Below are 21,990 nucleotides of genomic sequence, written 5' to 3'. Positions count from 1 at the left end.
TCTGTATGGGGGCTCTACTTGTATAAGCGTTTAATAGAACAGGTTCTGTAGGCATCTATGTGGAATCAGCTGACAATGGTGTAAAAGAAGTGCGCTCTTTCACGCTATAGTAGAATCTTGGTCTTCTGCACGGTTCTTAATACCTGATGGTAACATCGACCTGTAAGGCTGAGTTGACACTTAAGTTATTTGGTCAGTTTTGGCCCTGTAACTGCCCAAAGAAGTGAAGTTTGCAGTGATTCTAAGAGTGACGCCTGTCATCTGCATGTCATACTGACATTAGCACAGCAGACTCACTATGCGTGTTGCTCCTAGGCACAGTGTTCTACACCACTATACAGGCTCTCTGTAGCCGGGAAATAGCTGTTTTTTAATGCGATTCGCCATAAATTAATTTGGATTGAATCGTTTAAGAAAATTCGGCAAACCAACCGATTTTTTTAAAATTCGCTCATTCCTAGTTGTCACATCTGTTTTCCCAGATTCCGGAACAGAAATACAGCCAGGTCCATAAATATTGGGACATCGACACAATTCTAACATTTTTGCCTCTATACACCACCACAATGGATTTGAAATGAAAGATGTGCTTTAACTGCAGACTGTCAGCTTTAATTTGAGGGTATTTACATCCAAATCAGGTGAACGGTGTAGGAATTACAAGAGTTTGCATATGTGCCTTCCACTTGTTAAGGGACCAAAAGTAATGGGACAGAATAATCATAAATCAAACTTTCACTTTTTAATACTTGGTTGCAAATCCTTTGCAGTCAATTACAGCATGAAGTGAACGCATAGACATCACCAGACGCTAATTTTCATCCCTGGTGATGCTCTGCCAGGCCTCTACTGCAACTGTCTTCAGTTCCTGCTTGTTCTTGGGGCATTTTCCCTTTAGTTTTGTCTTCAGCAAGTGAAATGCATGCTCAATCGGATTCAGGTCAGGTGATTGACTTGGCCATTGCATAACATTCCACTTCTTTCCCTTAAAAAACTCTTTGGTTGCTTTTGCAGTATGCTTTGGGTCATTGTCTATCTGCACTGTGAAGCGCCGTCTAAGGAGTTCTGAAGCATTTGGGTGAATATGAGCAGATAGTATTGCCCGAAACACTTCAGAATTCATCCTGCTGCTTTTGTCAGCAGTCACATTATTAATAAATACAAGAGACCCAGTTCCATTGGCAGCCATACATGCCCACGTCATGATACTACCACCACCATACTTTATTGATGAGGTGGCATGATTAGGATCATGAGCAGTTTTCCTTCTCCATACTCTTCTCTTCCCATCACTCTGGTACAAGTTAATCTTGGTCTCATCTGTCCATAGGATGCTGTTCCAGAACTGTGAAGGCTTTTTTAGATGTCGTTTGGCAAACTCTAATCTGGCCTTCCTGTTTTTGAGGCTTACCAATGGTTTACATCTTGTGGTGAACCCTCTGTATTCACTCTGGTGAAGTCTACTCTTGATTGTTTACTTTGACACGCATACACCTACCACCTGGAGAGTGTTCTTGATCTGGCCAACTGTTGTGAAGGGCGTTTTCTTCACCAGGGAAAGAATTCTTCGGTCATCCACCACAGTTGTTTTCCGCGGTCTTCCGGGTCTTTTGGTGTTGCTGAGCTTACCGGTGCGTTCCTTCTTTTTAAGAATGTTCCAAGCAGTTGTTTTGGCCACGCCTAATGTTTTTGCTATCTCTCTGATGGGTTTGTTTTGTTTTTTCAGCCTAATGATGGCTTGCTTCACTGATAGTGACAGCTCTTTGGATCTCATCTTGAGAGTTGACAGAAACAGATTCCAAATGCAAATAGCACACTTGAAATGAACTCTGGACCTTTTATTTGCTCATTGTAATTGGGATAATGAGGGAATAACAGACACCTGGCCATGGAACAGCTGAGAAGCCAATTGTCCCATTACTTTTGGTCCCATAACAAGTGGGAGGCACATATGCAAACTGTTGTAATTCCTACACCGTTCACCTGATTTGGATGTAAATACCTTCAAATTAAAGCTGACAGTCTGCAGTTGAAGCACATCTTGTTTGTTTTATTTCAAATCCATTGTGGTGGTGTATATAGCCAAAAATGTTAGAATTGTGTCGATGTCCCAATATTTATGGACCTGGCTGTAGCTCAAGCAATATGCCAATGGGTATGTTTCACTGAATAACTATGCAGACTGGAGTATAGGAAAGTCAAGTGACAACCCCTATATTTGATTGTGGTCATTCTATTTGTCACCCAGCCACCAACAGTGGAATACCTGCCCATGTTGTGTCTCATATTGCAGCTCAGCTCCACAGACGTGAATATGACTGAAATATCAGACATGACCTGCAGACAGGTGTGGTGCTGTTTTCTAATTCTGTAGATTGCCTTTGATGGGACTATACATATATACAAACAACTAGTTTTGCTGCAGTTATGCTTTAACAAAATTTTTGTAGTTTGAGACACCTAGTTACCTTATGGAATATGGACATGATCATCATTGATTGAGAACAAAGGTTCACTTTTTTTTATACATAGTTGCTTAACTCACCTCTTCTCTCCCAGTCTGTGGGTAGACCGATCTATGGACATCAATCTGAAGCTGTAATACTTCATTCTTCAGATTGGAGATGACCTGATCTTTTCTCTTGCATTGTACTTCATATCTTGAAAGCCGGTTTATCTCTTCTCCCAGTTTAAGAAGGCAACGTTCCTAGAAACATACGGGTCCTTACATTTTGAATCGACTACCGACATACTAATGAACTCTAGTAGCTGGGTCCAAGAAGTAGCCAAGGTACAGAAGACATTTTTGTCATGGTGTCAGAGTCATAAATGCATGGATTTTGCTCTCTCCTCCTAACCCATGAGTGTCCAATCAGTCCGACCTCTGTGACCCCAACTGATTTTTACCTCTAGGAAAGTGCCCAGATTTGGATTCTGATTGTGCTTGGCTTGTTTTGGAGGTCGGAAGGCTAGCCCATATTATCCAAAGGGTATGGACAACAGATGCAGAATATCCATATCAGATGGATAGATAAGATAGATAAATGAATGGAGAGATGAATGAATTAAAAAATGATGGTGAGATTGATGCTAGAGAGATGGATAGAGCAATGCACAGAGAATAAGATAGATATTTACATCTTTTACCTTCTCATTGAGAACACTTATGTACCACGGAGTCTTAATCTCTACAGATGTCAGGTAGGTTTGATTGGTTGGATTCCCGTTGTACTGTAGATTCACTGAGGAGCCGTCTAAGGATGTGCTAGTCTTGGAGAGCTCAGTACAGTTATGGATGTGAGGAAGTTTTCTGTCTACATAAGATTACATAAGAATATGTAGGCTATGGTAGTTAATAAAGCTATGTATACATATACTATATCTAGTCTGTCTATTTATCTATCTATCCATCTTATAAGAAAGGGCAGCATTACCTGTGAATAAAGCAGAGTTGCTAAGTTTACAGGATCCATGTGAAGTTCTAGATGTGTGCAAGTCAATGACTTGAGAGGAATTGTAGCTTCCAAATGAAGATTCTGGACTCACTGAAAATGTAGCAGACTGCAAGGAAATAAACATGAGAATGGTCAACCAATTTACTTTAAAGGGACTGTATCATACCATTTTTATTAATGATTTGTAAAGATAAAATAATTTTGTCAATTTTTTTAGATATTTTCAGAAATTGTAATTTTAATTTTTCACTTATCCATAAATATGGAAAATTTAATAATATCATATTTCCCACTGTTGACCAGCAGAGGGAGAAAACACAAAGAGTGGAGAATTCAATCTACCTGTAATCTGATTGCTGCAAAATTGGCCTGGCCCCTCTCCTTGCTGGTGACCTCATATCTACCTTTCCCTTGTGACTGTGTGCAAAATGAGGGGGAGCAGGTCTTTTCCAAACCTCTGTGTAGCATCATTTTGTTGGTGTCTGCACAGTGGTAAAGTACAGTGAATGTTCAGGACAGTGTGGAATATATGCAGAGCACAGTGTGAAGAGTACCTGATACTCATTCAGGGGACACCTGCAGCTGATCTTTGGCTTCTGGCTCCTTTCACCACCGCTACCGCTGTCCTGAAGCTCTGCGACGGCTGGCGTCTTCCAACACAATGTTTTTGGAGCCCCTTCGCACCTCCACACTGTGTGTTGATGACAACAGCTTGATGATGACTTCCAGCAGCGGTGTGTGTGGAGTCAGAGGCTGAGGGGGACACTGGACTCCAGCATCATGGCATCTAGCACCGTCTATCTGTTCGACATGCTGTGGCAGTTCACAGCTAGTGCTGCCAATATAGGGTCATAAGCCGTCCATGCAGTATTTTTATTTTTAAATACAATCTTTTTATAAAGTGAAAATGTAAATACATTTTTAAAAAGTGACATTTTCTTTAATGTGTTACTTAATTTTTATTATTTACTATACGCTTAGTAGTCCCTGAATTGACCCTAACGAATTGCAAGGATTGCAAGGTTAGACGTTGTCAGTGATAGGGCTCATACACACGAACGTATTTTCTTTCCGCTTCCGTTCCGGGTTTTTTGCGGACCGTATGGGGAACCATTCACTTCAATGGGTCCGCAAAAACAACGGAAGGTACTCCGTGTGCATTCCGTTTCCGTATTTCCGCTCCACAAAAAAGTAGTGCATGTCCTATTATTGTCCGCAAATCATGGTCTGAGGCCCCATTCAAGTCAATTGGTCCGTAAAGAATACGGAACACATCCATATGTCATCCGTATTTCATCCGTATTTTGTGGATCCATACAGTAGAAATGCTATGCCCAGCTCATATTGTTTTTGTGTTTGGTGATTAATAAGTTACTGTTTCCGATCCGCAAAAAACAAATTGCATGCGGAAACCATACGGATATGTTTTGTGGAATAACGGAACAGAAGAGGACTTAAAAAACCCTCAGATACGGAACAACGGATCCGTGAAAAACGGACCGCAAAACAACAACGGTCATGTGCATGAGTCCTTAGGGTCCATTCACACGTCCGTAGTATATTGCAATACACCGGGCCGGCACCCCTATAGAAATGCCTATTCTTGTCCACTATTGCGGACAAGAATAGTACATGTTCTATTTTTTTTGGGAGCCGCGGACCGGAAATGCAGATGCGGACAGCACAATGTGTGCTGTCCGCATCCTTTACATCCCCATTGAAAATGAATGGGTCCGCACTAGTGTTGGTCGAGCACCAAAGTGCTCGTGTACTCTGGTGCTCAAGTAAAACACTTCCCGATGCTCGGGTGTTCTACAGAGCACCCGAGCACAATGGAAGTCAATGGGAGAACACGAGCATTAAACCAGGCACCCCTTGCTCTGAAGAGGGGAGGGTGTCAGGACTCTAGTTCGGCTTAGGAGTCCCTGCTGTGACTCCATATATAGCTATGTCCATATATGAAGTCAGTGCTTGGGGACACCCCCAGTGTATTTTAATCTAATTTAGCCTCTATTGAAAAGTTTCTGGCAGAATTCGAACTCACAACCTTCTACACTACAGCCAAAAATCTTAACCACTACACTATAGAGCTGCATGGCCAGTTACTTAAGTCTCATATTTATTTTTTTATTTTTATTTTTTTAGTAACTGGCCATGCAGATCTATAGTGTAGTGGTTAAGATTTTTGGCTGTAATGTAGAAGGTTGTGAGTTCAATATAAATATTTTATTTATTAAACATAAATATAAGTTTTTAGCCATAATATATTTACATATATTTTATATTTAGAATATATAATATATGTAAATATATTATGGCTAAAACATCAGTAGTAGTTTCCCACATATTATGCATTCATATATATCAGAAGTATGATTATATATATCATATACAGTCATATCTTTGTTTTGGGTTCTACTCAGTCTCTCTGCTTCTGAGGGATCGCGGGATTTGGTGTTCCCGCGCATGCGCAGAGACTGAATGGGGACGCCGCCGAGACCGCGATGCTCCTTCTGTGCAGCTTAGCAGCTGATTGTGAGTTTTTACGTTTATAATATGTAATAGGATACACCTGCACTGAATTGCAAGCAATTACAGTACATTATGTATGTTTAGGACACATTATGTAATTAATTATAGCACTTTGTAAATGTACTGCATCCATGAAGTTTTTGACACTGATCAGGAGATTTATCCACATGCCCTAATTGTTGATATTGTGAATTTTGCTACTTTTTTGTCTAAATTGTTTTGATTACACCATTGATTGATACACCTATATACTATGTGATTGTAACACATGTGCACACAGCTTGAGAAAGACCGCAACAAGCGGTTGAAACGTCGCTGCTACTGACATTGGGTGAATAAACCGCACGTTTTCCTTTTGAAATCCTTGGTGTGCTGCTGGCTTTTTTTCATATATATATATATATATATATATATATATATATATATAAAAATTTGTAATTACACATTTTTTACAAAAAATAAATAAATATATAAATTTAATTTAGCCTCTATTTCTGAAATGTTTGACGGGATTAAAACTCACAACCTTCTACATTACAGCCCAGAATGTTAACCACTACACTATAGAGCTGCATGGCCAGTTAATAAAAAAAAATACATTAAAATAAATTAAAATAATGAGACTTCTGCTGTATAGGAATACTTATTACTAGTAACTAATACTTTTTTTTTTTTAAGCAATTGGCCATGCAGCTCTATAGCGTAGTAGTTTAGATTCTTGGCTATAATGTAGAAGGTTGTGAGTTCGAATCCCGCCAGAAACTTTTCAGAAATAGAGGCTAAATTAGATTCAGATACACTGACTCGAGCATCGCGCTCGAGCACACGCGATGTGCCGAACATAGCTATGCTCGAGCCAAACTGGTGTTCGGCCGAGCATGCTCGCCCAACACTAGTGTTTTTCTGGTTTTGTTGCATTACAAACTTGAATTAAAACTGATTTATATTTATATTTTATGTAATGACAAAAATAATCCAAATTGTTAAAAAAATACTTAAGAACTGAAACACTAAGTGCATATGTATTCACACCCTATAAAACCCTGAAATAAGGTCTGGTCCAACTAATTAATTTTCAAAGTTACAGAATTAATTGAATAAAGTCCCTCTATGTGCAATCAAAATGTCACAAGATGTGAGTATGAATACGTTGTTCTGAAAGACCCTGAGTCTACAACACTACTAAGTAAGCAGCATAAAGACCAAGGAGTCTCCAAACTGGTCAAAGATGTGGAGAAGTATATAGTTATAGTTATAATAGTATATAGTTATAAAAATACCCCAAACATTGAACATGCCACAGAGCACCATTAAATCCAGTATAAGAAAAAGGGAAGAATATGGCACAACTACGTACCTGACAAGAGAAGGCCACCCCCCAAAACTCAGATTCTAACAGTCATAACACTGAAGGAGCTCCAGGTGGAATTATTTGGCCATAAGACCTGTATAAGCAGTATACTCCACAGAGTTGGGCTTTATGGAAGAGTAGCCAGAAAAAAAACATTGCTTAAAGAAAACATGTTTGTAGTTCACCAAAAAGCAGACTCCCCAAACACATGGAAGAAGGTTCTCTGGTCAAATGAGACTACAACTGAATCAGAGGACACACTATTTGTGGTGCAAACCCACACCTTCCCATCATCACAAGAGCACCATGGTGGTGGCAGCATCATGTTGTAGGGATGTTTTTCATTGCAGGGACTGGAAAACTGGTCAGGTTTGAAGATGGATAGTATTAAATACAGGGCAAACTTTGAGGAAAACCAGTTTCAGTCTGCCAGAGATTTGAGACTGGGACAGAGGTTCATGTTCCAACAGGACAATTGTACTAAACGGACTGCTAAATCTACACTGGAGAGGTTTTGGGAGAAACATTTAAATGTCTCAGAATGTCCTAGTCAAAGCCCAGATCTCAATCCAATGGAGACTCTGTGGCATGACTTGAAAACTGTTGGCCACCAACACACCCCATCTAACATGAAGGAGTTGGAGCAGTTTTGTGTGGAAAAAAGGGGCAAAATCCCAGCATCCAGATCCACCTTTAAAGTGGTAGGCATGTTGTATAAATCAAATAGTATAAATCTCCCAAACAATCCATTTTAATTTCAGGTAATGCAATAAAACAGGAAAAACACCAAGAAAGGGGGGAGGCGAGTACTTTAGCAAGGCATTGCACACTTTTCATTATGTGGAGTTGCACCACAGTTACAAAGTGAAAACTGCACTCATCACATAATGCAAAAATAAATACCACACATAGTACTAAAATAATACCAACATACAGTGCAAAATAGCTCCATACATGAAAAGTAATGTAATGTAATCTAATTATAGTGCTATATATGGTTAAATAAAACTGTCACACACCCCTAAGCCCACCCCTGTGTACATTACTTGAATGTCGTAGATGTGTCCTTGTGCTGATTTACTGTAGTTGTCCCTCCGTACATCGGATTTCTGGATCTTCCATACGGCTGTTTGTGGTCTGCGGGTTCCTGTCCACTGCAGCTCATGGCAGTTTTGCATCCTCATCCCAGGATTTTCTTTCATCTCCACTTTCAGGTCTGTGGCCAGGTCAGACCATTCTGAAAAGCAAAATTTACCATCTACGAAGGAACATAGTAAATAGGGTATGATACGTCTGAGAAGCTGCAATGCTTCTCCTCTAGCAGATGAGGTTGTCCAAGCTTTTGTGCAGGGATGTTTCCTTGGATACAAATCAATGAATGTGCAACCTGGAATTAGGGAAGTTCTCTGCTAATTGAACCAAGAGGTTGTAGGGACAAGCCCTCCGTAGTATATATGTATATATATATATATATATATATATATATATATATATTGCCAATCTCAGCTAGTTAAAGATTTGTCTAATTTCACCAACTGGTGAACATGGTGTAAAACTGGCCGTGCGACTAAATATTGTCGCACGGACAGTTAAAAAGGGGACTTGCGACTATATTTCGACTAAAATACTCACAAGTCCCTTAATAAATGTGCCCCACAATCAAGTTTGGTCCTTGAATTCACTTAATGCATACACCAGTCTTGCCTAACCTAAGTTTTCATTGGACTGGGTTTCCTTGGGCCCACCAGAGGTTAGTATTCTCGTGGCCCAACCCCAATATCATTAATCATTTCTAATAGGTTTTGAATCAAAGAAATAGACCCTAGTGGTAAATGATTATCTCCAAACACAGCTCTGAATAGTTTTTTTTTCTCCTGGAACTTTAGGACCCACTATGGCTTCAGAACCTGGGCCCACTGGAGGATCCTCTGGTACTCTGGTGGGGCAGTCTGACCCTGTCCACAGGTTAAGCACAGGTCATCAAGTCGCCACAGGTAAAACGTGATGCATGACAATAGCTGCAGCACCCAAAAGCCTGATCGTCCAGTTTACATTTCCTTTGGCTTCGTCTTTTCTTCTACTGTGTCAGTCTTAACAGTATTTCTTGCATTCTATTAATGGATCAGGAAGACCAGTGCTGCAGAGCCCATATAGTCAGAGTTTAAGAAAGTTTTACAATACATGGGTGACAACCACTACTATAACAACTAGGGATTGTTACCGTGTTTTCCAAAAGATGGTATCTTAATGGATAATGAATGGATCACAAAGTTTATACCATTTATTACCCAGAAACCTGGGAGGTAGCCCCGTACTCCTCTATAATGGCTAATTATCCACGCTGGAGACCAGAGCTACTTTGTGCTGTAACAAGAAGCAGGCCACATGTAAGGGAAACGTCAGAATACAGCTCATCTGTGTTAGGCTTCGTTCACATCTGCAACAAGAATGAAACCAGAGAAGGATTCGTCACATGACAAACACTAATGGAGCCCTGCCTTGTCCGCCATTTTGATAGTATCTGTGATAGAGGCTCCTAACAGAACCTCAAATGAACAGATCCTTAAAGAGGTTGTTTGGGATGCAGATACTAATAACCTATCCTCAGGATAGGTCATTATATTCGATCAGTGAGGGTCCGACAACATGGCAACCCCACCGTTCAGCTGTTTCAGACAGCCACCAGCTCCAGACATAATACAGTAGAATGAAGGCCTCAATTCCTGTCGTCTTGTTTCTACTCTGGTGTACTGCAGCTTTCATGGGCTCTTATCTGCAGTACCCCGGCACGGCCACTACACAATGGACAGAACCTTGTGCTTCCAGCTCCATCCACTGTATAGTTTCCATTGCCAGGGGCTGACTAAAACAGCTGATCGGTGGGGGAACCGGGTCTCAGACCCCCACCGATCTGATAATGATGACCTGTCCTGAGGGTAGGCCATCAGTTTCTAAGCACTAGAAAAGCCCTTTAAGCTGGCAATGCGCATTAGATAGCTGTCTGCTGAACACTAGTTTGACCGAAAGCTATCTCATCCGATCCTCCCATACATGTGCATGCCGGGCTGAGCAGGCAAATGTTCCAAAGGGGAAGAGGAGAAAAAGCCACCGACAGACTCCTCTGGCAGCAGCTTATATCCCTGCTAAAAGAAGATTGGGCAATTGAATCCAATGTGTCTGATCCTTCCCTGATCTCAGCCATCTGGAGAGAGTCGGGAGGCCCCATATATATTAGTCAGCCGAACCTGCTGATTTCGATATCTATTGTGTGTGGCCAGTCTCTCTGTGATGTTTGTTGTGTCACCTCTCCATTTACTATTAGTATTAATGTTATGGAGACTTGCAGAGTCAACAGCTTTGTGGCTTTTAGTATCTAGGATGCAGACACAAGCGTTAATTCAATTAGAGGCTTGTAAAGAACTAGAGTCATAATGAGCTGCGTTTCTTTTATGATCTCAGGTGGTTAATCCCTGACTTTTGACTCTGCAGGTTTCATTGGAAATATAATCCTGGGGCTTTGTCATCGACACCACCTCACGTCCTCCAGGAATTTTAGACTTATACCAAGAAGTCATTAGGCCTCATTCAGACACTGTAATGTGACTGTATTTCAGTATCTGTATTACGAACGAAAGTTCTGGCCCAACCGGTACAGAAACAGCATCACAGAATCCTGCTGTGAGTTTGGGTCATGTGATGGTAATTTGGACTGGAACCTGTGGATATCATAGCGACTCAAAAATCTTTCCAGGTGATTCTGTAATAACTGAGCGACAATCAATATGGCTCTATTTACAGTATTTATAGGGACTGCTGGCCAACCGCTAAGTCCTGAATAGGCACTGCCTCTAGGCTTTCAGAGATACATCCTCCACTCCCATACATCAAGACAGATTTGATTTCCGGGGTCCTAAAGCTGAATCCCTGCTAGAACCATATAATATGCTAGACTGTGGTAGTGGGGTCCTTGCTCCCCATCAGTCACCACATCATCTCACCTCTTCGATATGCTGTACTTGCTTGGTTCATGGGGAAAGGTGAAATAACACAATCATAATGCAGCATAAACAGGGGCGGAGTGGACATAGACCTTACAGGGAAATTTCCCGGTGGGCAGATGCCCAGGCGGCCACCCAAGCCCTCCTAATGGCCAGAAGCCAGGTACATAATGATCTGATGCTTAACGGCCACAGGTGGCCTTCTGAACTCTTCAGGACGGTGATACAGTTGGATAATGTGGCGAGGCAGTATTCTGTGCTGCACTGTGGTATTTGATTCTGCTGGGGCAGTATTCTGTGCTGCACTATGTCCCTGCCTACTTGTATTGCCCTATCATTTATCAATTTGGACCCGCCTACAACATGGGGCCACTTGTAGGTTTTTTCCAGGGCCACTTTAAGTTCCCAATGCACCACTGAGCATAAAGCTCATATTACGCCCTTCCCATGCCCAGTGCCGCTCTGGAGTAAATGGAAGAGGGAATTATATGACCCCCTTTGCACCTTTTTTAGGCTCACATTCACTTTCTGAGGAAGTGGACAGAAAACTGAATGTGAAAAAGGCCCAATGTTTTCACATCTTGTGTTTTACATTGAGCCCATTCATTGAAAAGGGCTCTTTGTTACTATAAAGTCAGTGATTTCCATCAGTGATTGAGAGTCAAAACCAGGTTTGGAGCCTCCACAGACATAAGGTATAAAGGGAAATATCTGCACCTGTTCTGTGTTTAGAGACGCACCTGCTTTTGGCTCAAAATCACTGGATGGAAATCACTGACCAAACACTGGGGAACATTTACTAAGGGACTTGCGACTATTTTAGGCATAAAATAAGAGCAAGTTCCCTTTTTTAACCAGCCGTGCAACAATGTCTAGTCGCATGGCAAGTTTTACGCTGTGTCCGCCAGTTGGGCATGACGAGGGTGGGGCAGGAGCATGTCGGGAGCTGTGCGAGGGCCAGAACCCCAGCCCTGGCAAATTTACTAACATTTATGCCAGGCGTAAATGTTAGTGAAAAACTACGCCAGCCAGGAGAAAGGACTGCCACAGATAGTAACCTAGTAACATAGAAATCATAGTCGGCAATACCTAAAACAACTTTTAATAAATAATTCAATAAAAAAAAGGCACCCTTTGGAGCCATAATGTTACCTATTAGTGCAACACCGTCTGACCTAGGAAGATCTCCTACAAGTATGGCATCAATGCATAGATATAGGACCAACATTAAAGGGAATTTTGACTCTTGGGAGAAGAGAAGAATGCTATCCCTGAGCTTTCCCTTTTCTTTACCTCAGCCCAGAGATGCGTCTTAATGGTAGAGGCACTCTGTCCCCGTGCCTAATACTATTGTGCCCTTAACAGACCCTAATATGAATAGGTTACACAACAGTCTCAGGTCCCTTAATACAACACACCCTAATATGAATAGGTACATAACAGTCCCAACACGTTTCCCTTTCAAAAATACAGAAGGTTCATCAAGGGACTTAAAGGGCTTCTGTCACCCCACTAAACCGTTTTTTTGTTTTGTTTACTAATAATCCCTATACTGCGAGCTCTGCATGCATAAGTTAAATCATCATTTTTGTTCAGTAGAATTTGATAAAAAGCGATTTTTAAAATATGCAAATTACCTGGCGCCTGCGCTGCGGCCGTACGCATCTTCAATCTGCGCAGGCGCACTGAGAGGCGGCCGCTCTCTCCTCAATGCGCCTGCGCCGGGTGTAGATGTGACGTCATCGGCGCAGGCGCATTGAGAATGGAGCGGCCGAGCGAGTGGCCGTCTCTCAGTGCGCCTGCGCAGATTGAAGATAGGTACGGCCGCGGCGCAGGCGCCAGATTTTGAATGCTAACAGGCAGGGCCAGCAGAGAACGATTCCGTTCCCTGGCCCTGTCAATCACAATGCGGAGGGGGCGTCATTAGAGTCGGAGGATGCGGCTGCTACCAGCAAGTAGCCGCCCTACTTGCTGGTAGCAAGGTAATTTGCATATTTTAAAAAAATCGCTTTTTATCAAATTCTACTGAACCAAAATGATTATTTAACTTATGTATGCATAAATCGCAGTGTAGGGATTATTAGTAAACAAAAAAAAATAAAACGGTTTAGTGGGCTGACAGAAGCCCTTTAAACAAAGTAGATTAGATACACAACAACATAAACTGATGTGGAGATCCCATTAACAGAAATAAGCCAAAATGCGAGCTATAGTAGCAGATTTGTCATATATGCACACCATAATACAAATAGCCCCCTACATCAGGCCTAATGCAAAAGATGGATGTGTACATAGGCCATATGGCTGAAGAAAGATACCCCCCACACACACACCTGCCAGTTACAAGTTAGTCAGGCAGTATTTAAACAAATCAACCAGAGAGCCATGATAGAAGGCAAGATGAATTAGATACACTCACAAATACCGCTCAGTAAGGGCTATGGGAACTCCATATGTGGCGATGTCAGTGACGCATCTCTGGGCTGAGGTAAAGAAAAGGGAAAGCTCAGGGATAGCATTCCTCTCTTCTCCCAAGAGTCAAAATTTCCTTAAATGTTGGTCCTATATCTATGCATTGATGCCCTACTTGTAGGAGACCTTCTTCGGTAAGACGGTGCTACACTTGTAGGTTACATTATGGCTCCAAAGGAAGCCTTTTTTATTAAATTATTTATTAAAACTTATGTTTTAGGTATTGCCGACTGTGATTTCTATGTAATATTAGCATAGCCTATTGAGAGACTACCATCATGGTCACTGATTTGATTTTGTTTTTGATAACATAGTAACATAGTTTATAAGGCTGAAAAAAGACATTTGTCCATCCAGTTCGGCCTGTCATCCTGCAAGTTGATCCAGAGGAAGGCCAAAAAAAAAAAAAAAACTGAGGTAGAAGCCAAATTTTCCTCACTTTAGGGGAAAAAAACTACTTCCTGACTCCAATCAGGCAATCAGAATAACTCCCTGGATCAACGACCCCTCTCTAGTAGCTATATCCTGTAATATTATTACACTCCAGAAATACATCCAGGCCCCTCTTGAATTCCTTTATTGTACTCACCATCACCACCTCCTCAGGCAGAGAGTTCCATAGTCTCACTGCTCTTACCGTAAAGAATCCTTTTCTATGTTTGTGTACAAACCTTCTTTCCTCCAAACGCAGAGGATGTCCCCTCGTCACAGTCACAGTCCTGGGGATAAATAGATGATGGGAGAGATCTCTGTACTGACCCCTGATATATTTATACATAGTTAGATGTCCCATTAGTCATCGTTTTTCTAAACTGAATAACCCTAATTTTGATAATCTATCAGGGTACTGTAGTCCACCCTTTCCAGTTATTACTTTAGTTGTCCTCCTCTGAACCCTCTCCAGCTCTGCTATGTCTGCCTTGATCACAGGAGCCCAGAACTGTACACAGTACTCCATGTGTGGTCTGACAAGTGATTTGTAAAGTAGTAGGGCTATGTTCTCATCACTGGCATCTGTGCCCCTTTTGATGCAACCCATTATCTTATTGGCCTTGGCAGCAACTGTCTGACACTGGTTTCTACAGCTTAGTTTGCTGTCCACTAAAATTCCTCGATCCTTTTCCACGACAGTGTTACCCAGTGTTTTACCATTTAGTATGTACTGGTGACTTGCATTATTCCTTCCCATGTGCATAACCTTACATTTGTCAGTGTTAAACCTTATCTGCCACTTCTCTGCCCAAGCCTCCAATCTATTCAGATCCATCTGTAAAAGTATACTGTCATCTTCCCTGTTATTACTGTGTAAGCCTTCTACAAGATCATTAATAAATATATTGAAGAGAATAGGGCCCAATACTGACCCCTGAGGTACCCCACTAGTGACAGTGACCCAATCTGAGTGTGTACCATTAATAACAACACTTTTCTATCACTGAGCCAGTTACTTACCCACATATACACATTTTCTCCTAGTCCAAGCATTCGCATTTTATATACTAACCTTTTATTTGGTACAGTATAAAATGCGTCTCATTTATGATGAGACGCACCACACCTCGTCATAAATCTCACCAAGCAACATTTATAGCCACACTCTCTTCAGGCAGGGCTATTGAGCTGCCATGGAGGCAAATAACAAACATATAGATGGAGATGGACCAGAGCCAGACAACGCGTGGTATGGGGATCTGCCTGCTAACAAACAGTAACTCATAACATTGCTGAATGCTGAGAGGTAACCTTGATTAATGTGCACAGTGACGGCGTCCATGATGGCTGCTTACTGCAACACAATGACTCACTGTAACTGTACACTAAACTGTAACTCTAATACTGGCTGCCTAATAGTTCAAAAAGAAAGAGAGATGGTAAGAAATTCCCAAAAAAGGTAACAACATTTATTAAAGTTTCTCAAATTTTTTTAAAAATACAAAGATTACTGCAATGCTTCTAATAATGGTTATAGGCAGTTTTCGCAAATTGACCTGCTGTACAGATTATAGAATCTGCAGCATGTCAATTGTTGTGTGTGTTTTTGTGCAGATTTCACCGTTTTCAAACTGCATTAAATGTGCAGCAAAAAAAACTAATAAAACCCTCACATAACACACCATAACCAGAATTAATAGTACAGACTTAAGTGTGGTGTTTTTTTTGTGCGGTTTTTGTGCAGTTTTCTTGCAGATTTTCTGCACCCAAATTTGCACCATCTGCAGGCACCATTAGGATGCCTGCACATAATGCAGATTACCTGTGGTTGTTCCAAATGAATTTTCATGCAGACAAACCACAGCGTATTACAGTACCAGCAAGGTGTATGAGATTAGAAAAAATCTCAAATACAGTGCCTAGATCACCTCCTACAATCTTATGTAAGAGATATTCCATCGTATCTAAAAGATATCACAATGGTAGTATAGCTTTTTGAGAATCTATTATATCAAACTGGTTGGATCATGGCAACTTTGGATGTAAGCTCACTGTATACATGTATTAATCATGAACAAGGTATACAAGCAGTATCTAGAATAATAAGACAAAAAGGGGACCTACAGCTAGAACAATTACAAGTTATACTGGACAGCATCAAGTATGTGTTATCTCATAATTATTTATATTTTAACTCAAAGTTTAATTACAAATAACAGGTACCGCCATGGGCACCAGGTTCGCCCCCAGCTATGCCAATTTATTTATGGGCGCAGGATTCGGTAATACCAAAGCTGGGGTCGGGTCTGTTGCTCTGGCAAGTGGCAACGTTATATTGACAACATCATTCTAGTTTTGGATAGGTCACATCAAGAATTAATCGAATATATATAGAGGAGTTAAATAATAATCAACTGAATCTCAGATTTACACCAAACATTAATACAGAAGTAGTAGAGTTTGGGAATCTTAAAATAGAAATTAAGGAGTCAATGTTTACTTGTAGTACTTTTCAGAAAACCGTGGCTAAAAATAGTTTTATTTTAAATACCAGTTGCCAACTACCCCGATGGCTGCTGAATGTACCACTGAGTCAGTTTCGTCGTCTCAAGCTTAATTGTACGTGAAAAGACCAATTTAGACCTGAAGCAGAATTGATGAAAGTCCAATTTTTGGAAAAACAATATTCATTGGACTTATTGGATGATTCACTAAAAAGTTAGGAAATTAGACAGAAAAACTTTTTTCCAGAATACAAAACAAAAGAGAAGTAGGGTGGAAGAAACATCTAAAATAGTACTAACATTCAATGTGGAGTATAAAAAAATCTCAGCCATAATTCATAAATACTGGCACTAGCTTCTAGGGATGACTCTCCCATAAAAACCACCCATTGTCTATACAGGAGCCCCAAATCTAGGATTACAGATAGCTCCAACTATAAGAAAAACAAAAGAAATATACTTAATGGCACCATGGACTATGTTAAAGGGGTTCTACAGATGTGGTACATGCAGTAACTGTAGAGTAACAAGGTTTGACAGGAAGACGACTAGAGTAACATCTAAAGTAAATGCAGTTGAGTGGGAAATTAAGGAAACTTTATCCTGTAATAATGAGGCAGTAATATACATTTTAGAGTGCCCATGTGCTAAACAGTATATAGGCCGTATGGGAAGGACATTAAAAACCAGAATGTCTGAAAACAATAATATAAAAATATAAAAAACATACATTATCAAATCACTTCAAGCTACACCATACGAGGGATCCAGCAGGTTTGAAGTTTGTGGCAATACAGTCTGTGAAGGATTGAAGAGGGGGTGAGTTTATATCCAAGATGTCAAGATGTGAATCTACTGTAGAATGATTTTTGAGTTTGGATCACTGGTACTTTCGGGACTCAATTTAGAACTAGTAATAAACGGACCAGTGGTAGGTTTGCACGACATGTCGATGCCAGGCTGTTTTCCAGTGCATTGATATGGCCTGCATCCTCCTACTGGCCCTCTAACACCAAGATTTAGTATACCGCTGTTATTCTTTATTTTTTACTGTTTAGTGTTTATTTGTTATTTTTTTCTTTATTTCTATTTTTGTATTATTTGATTATTGGTGCTATTTTTTGTTGTTTGTGCAGTATTTGAGCGCTGTGTTATGTTGAATGTTAGGTCGGCGAGTATTCGAATATATAATTAAGAAAGGTGGAAAGGAATAATATTGCAATGTGTGCATAGAAAGAAAGAGAAAACTCACAGTCCGGTCCAAGTTATTGTTGTTACATTGGCTCCATATAATGAGAAATATGTCCCTCATTTTATATTACTCTTATCACTGAGGAAGGAACCATAATAGTTCCGAAACGCGTCTGGTATACAAGAAGTAAATTGCAGTATTGTAAACATACCTCTTTTATTTTTTAATGTCTATTCCGTGAAGTAATGAAGTAGTGGAGATTGGCGTCCTGGGATTTTCACCACGCATGCGCTAACAAACGTGGCGGGACAACGCGAGCGGAGAGTACAAGCACGGACTGCAAGCCAGGAGACAGAGGGGTGCGGAGCAGGAGGAAACACAAAGCAAGCTAGACATGCATCCACCTACCCAGAAGTGCCCACACGATAGAACGGGGTATTGGTACGCAGCGTGAAAGCGCAATACATTCTATGCAGCGAAATAAAAAGCCTTTCTCCCACCATTGCAACCAACTATACTACAGCAACTCTATGAGATTAAGCACAAAATATTAAGTTGAAGTGGCATTACTTACATAAGAGGAATGAACTACACCTACCTCACTTTATGAATTGGATTCAATCCCAATTTGTGTGAGCTCCACAATTGGAAATATAAGAGGGACTGTGACTGTGAAAAGTTTGAGATTATTAATTGAATCATGTTTGTGATTTCAAGCATTTTTAGATAATATGAATTGTTTTTAATGTGTTATTAAATTCTATATGGATTACTTGAGAGCCGGCCATTGGTTTGAATATTTTATAATTACAGCTAGGTGGTTATAGCAGGCCGAGCACTATTCTGGTGAGCTCCCTACATTTGTTACGTGCATTTTAAATCTCAAATACACTTAGCATTTTTTCTTAGGTGAATACATTGACCTGATGTGCTAATTTTGAATCTGCAGCACATCAATTGCTGTTCCATTTTGCTTCTGCGTATTTCACCCTCTTCTATGGAAGGGTGAGATCTAGGGATGAGTGAATCGACTTCAGATGAAACATCCGAAGTCGATTTACATAAAACTTTGTTCTAATATTGTACAGAGCAGGAGCTCCGTACAGTATTAGAGCAAAGTTTTATGCGAATCGACTTTGGATGCTTCATCTGAAGTCGATTCGCTCATCCCTAGTTAGATCTGTGGAAAATCTGCATCAAATCTCACCAAAAGACACACAAAAAACGTGATAAATAGTGCAGATTTATGTGCGGTTTTGGTGCGGGTTTCATGCAGATTTTCTGCACATAAATGTGTATTGTGTTGAGCCACCCTTAGGGCCCATACTGTACACACATACTATAGATCCATCGTATATTGGTCCATACGTAATACAGCACACATAGCCAATATTGTACCCCGGTGTGAAGCTTATGGGGTTTTTTCCTCTTGGATTCGGCATAAATTAATTTAATAAATGTTCCAACATATGCTGTATTGCACAAGTATTATTTCCTAAAAACATTACTTCTAGGGAAAAATATGATCCTGATATACTGTATGGCCGTCTTTAATATTGATTGGACCCTGGGCAAGAGAGAGAACACTAGTGCCGCTGCAGGACATGTAGGGCATACATGGGGATGTCCCTGCATTTATTATTATTTCTGGGCGCCGCTCCGTTGCGCCGCTGTGCCGCACCGCCGATCACCACAGGTGGCGCGGCCCTGGATTTAATTGCGGCGGCGGTGGTGGCGGCTGTGTGCTGTGGGGCAGGGGAGGGAGAGGTGTGTCCCTCCCCTGTTCTTCTGATAGGCCGCGACGCCTGAGTCGGGCAGCACACAGCAGGGACACAGGCCGGAAGAGGCTTGCATCGCTGCTGATGGAGGTAAGTATTAGTGTTTTTTGTTTTTTTTCTTCTTTGCGGGGGGCTGGCACTATGGGGGGGGGGGATCTGGCACTATGGGGGGGCTTGCACTATAGGGGGAGCTGGCACTATAGGGGGGGACCTGGCACTATGGGGGAGCTAGCACTATGGGGGGGCACTATAGGGGGAGCTGGCACTATGGGGGGCACTATAGGGGCATTTCTTACTGGCACATTATGGGGGGGCACCATGGGGGAGAGGAGCACTATGGGGGTATCTGGGGCGCTCTAAAGGGGCTTTTTTTAAAAAATTATTGGCACATTCTGGGGGGCACTATAGGGGAGAGCAGCACTATGGGGCATCTGGTGTTACTATAGGGGCATTATTTGGGGGCACTATGGGGAAGTGGGGGCTCTAAAGGGGACTTTTGTATTTGAACATTATGGGGGGCACTATGGCATTTGGTGGCACTAAGGGGGCATTTTTTACTGGCACATTATGGGAGGCACTATAGGGGAGAGCGGCACTATGGGGCATTATTTGGGGGCTCTATGGGGGAGTGGAGCACTATTGGGGCATATGGTGGCACTAAGAAGGGGCATTTTTTTACTGGCACATTGTGGGGGAGAGGAGCACTATAGGGACATCTGCTGGGGGCACTAAGGGGCATTTTTTTACTGGCATATTATGGGGGACACTATGGGGAAGGGGGAGAGGAGCAGTATGAGGGCATTTACTGGGGCACTATATAGGGGTATTTTATACTGACATACATTATGGGGACATTAGCTCAACTGCGGGCACTAAGCGGGGGTATTTCATGTACTGTCATATTATAGGGAAAATTAGTACTACTAAGGGGTATTATGGGGAGCTTTACTACTACTGGGGGGCTATGAGGAACATGATTACTAGGGCACTATAGGGGCATTATTACTACTAAGTGTGCTCTGGCAGAGAATTATTTCTATTGGTGGGATTTTGGGGAGCACTGTTACTTTGGGGGCACCCTGGCATAGTATCAGCTTAGCACAATTATTTTTGGGGGACATTATCTTTATACTATTAGTGTCTGGGCGCAGTTATTTTTTAGAGCACTGTGTGCCAATAATTGTTTAAGGGGGCACTATCTGTGTGGTAGTAGTATTCCCAGGGGTACTGTTTCTGCAGTATAGTATTGGGGGCCTAGCGGGTACAGTATTGGGGGCACTATCTGTGTGGTAGTAGTATTTCCAGGGGGACTGTTTCTGCAGTATAGTATTGGGGGTGGCAGGAAACTAATGTCTGTTTCTCAATCTCTGCAGAGACGGAAGATGGCAGAAAAATCATCATGGCGGTCTGGTCAGAATGGAGAAGATGAGGAAAGAGAACGTCTACATCAAAAGGTGACATCACTGGATGTAAGAGGTATGTGGTGCTATGTAGGAGAGGAGATGCTCCGGGTCCTCCTCCTGCCATTTGCAGAAGGAGGATTCAGAGCTGGGTGAGGACGACGAAAGGGGGCAGCAGGCCACGGGGACGGGTGGCAGATGGTGGGGGGAACCACAAGCCTTGAGCAGGATCAGGGGAGGGAGGAGAGTGGAGGAGCTTCCTGGCTGTAGCTTGTTATATAAGCAGGCAGTGCAGCCAGGACAGACCTCCCCCTCTCTCCGTATGATGTGTAGAGACAGGCCTCAACTATAGAAGGTCATCTGTACAGTGTGTGTTGGGAGTGGCCTATTATATGTAGGAGGGGCTTTTAATAATGGGCGGGGCTAAAAATGGGCCACTTGACTGGATTTGCCCCCCAGGACTAAGGCTGCCAGCCCTCCCCTGCTTCTCCCTGTAGTTGTAGCGCTGTCCAATCACAGCGCAGAACTTCACAGCCAGGGAGAAAGAAAAACAACTCCCCTTCTCATGTGCAGGGACATCCCCAATGTATGCCCTACTTGTCCTGCTACTTAGTTAATAAAGTATGGACCCATAAGAGGTCCTCCAGTGGGGCTCAAGAGGCAGTTGCCTTGGGCCCCCCAGGAGCAACTGGGCCCGGAGCAGCTACCCCTTTTGCCCCGCGTTAAAGACGGCCCAGGGCACCATATGGTGGCACATACGTCAGCAACATTGCACCACCGTACAGGGTCTGTGCACAATTTCCCTGAAAAGATTAAATTTCAAAAATTCTAGAGTTAAAAAAAGTCTCAAAACTGAACCTCTTCTTGACATCTAAG

General features: G+C 41.8%; 1 protein-coding gene across 3 annotated transcripts in view; it reads right to left on the bottom strand.

Moving 5' to 3' along the window:
* CCDC27 (coiled-coil domain containing 27) overlaps positions 1-21,990 on the bottom strand; it is a 76,244-nt gene that overhangs the window by 39,371 nt on the left and 14,883 nt on the right. For all 3 annotated transcript variants that reach the window (XM_040429266.1, XM_040429247.1, XM_040429256.1), the window contains exons 2-5: positions 8,385-8,575; positions 3,435-3,561; positions 3,148-3,314; positions 2,546-2,707 (exon numbers count right to left, since the gene is read on the bottom strand). In XM_040429266.1, coding sequence (XP_040285200.1) covers positions 2,546-2,707; positions 3,148-3,314; positions 3,435-3,561; positions 8,385-8,540 — 612 coding nt within the window. In that variant the 5' untranslated portion in view covers positions 8,541-8,575. The remainder of the gene's footprint in view (positions 1-2,545; positions 2,708-3,147; positions 3,315-3,434; positions 3,562-8,384; positions 8,576-21,990) is intronic.

This window comes from Bufo bufo, chromosome 1, assembly GCF_905171765.1.
Source record: "Bufo bufo chromosome 1, aBufBuf1.1, whole genome shotgun sequence".
In the NCBI taxonomy this organism is placed as follows: Eukaryota; Metazoa; Chordata; class Amphibia; order Anura; family Bufonidae; genus Bufo; species Bufo bufo.
This window is presented reverse-complemented; position numbering and strand designations above follow the sequence as displayed.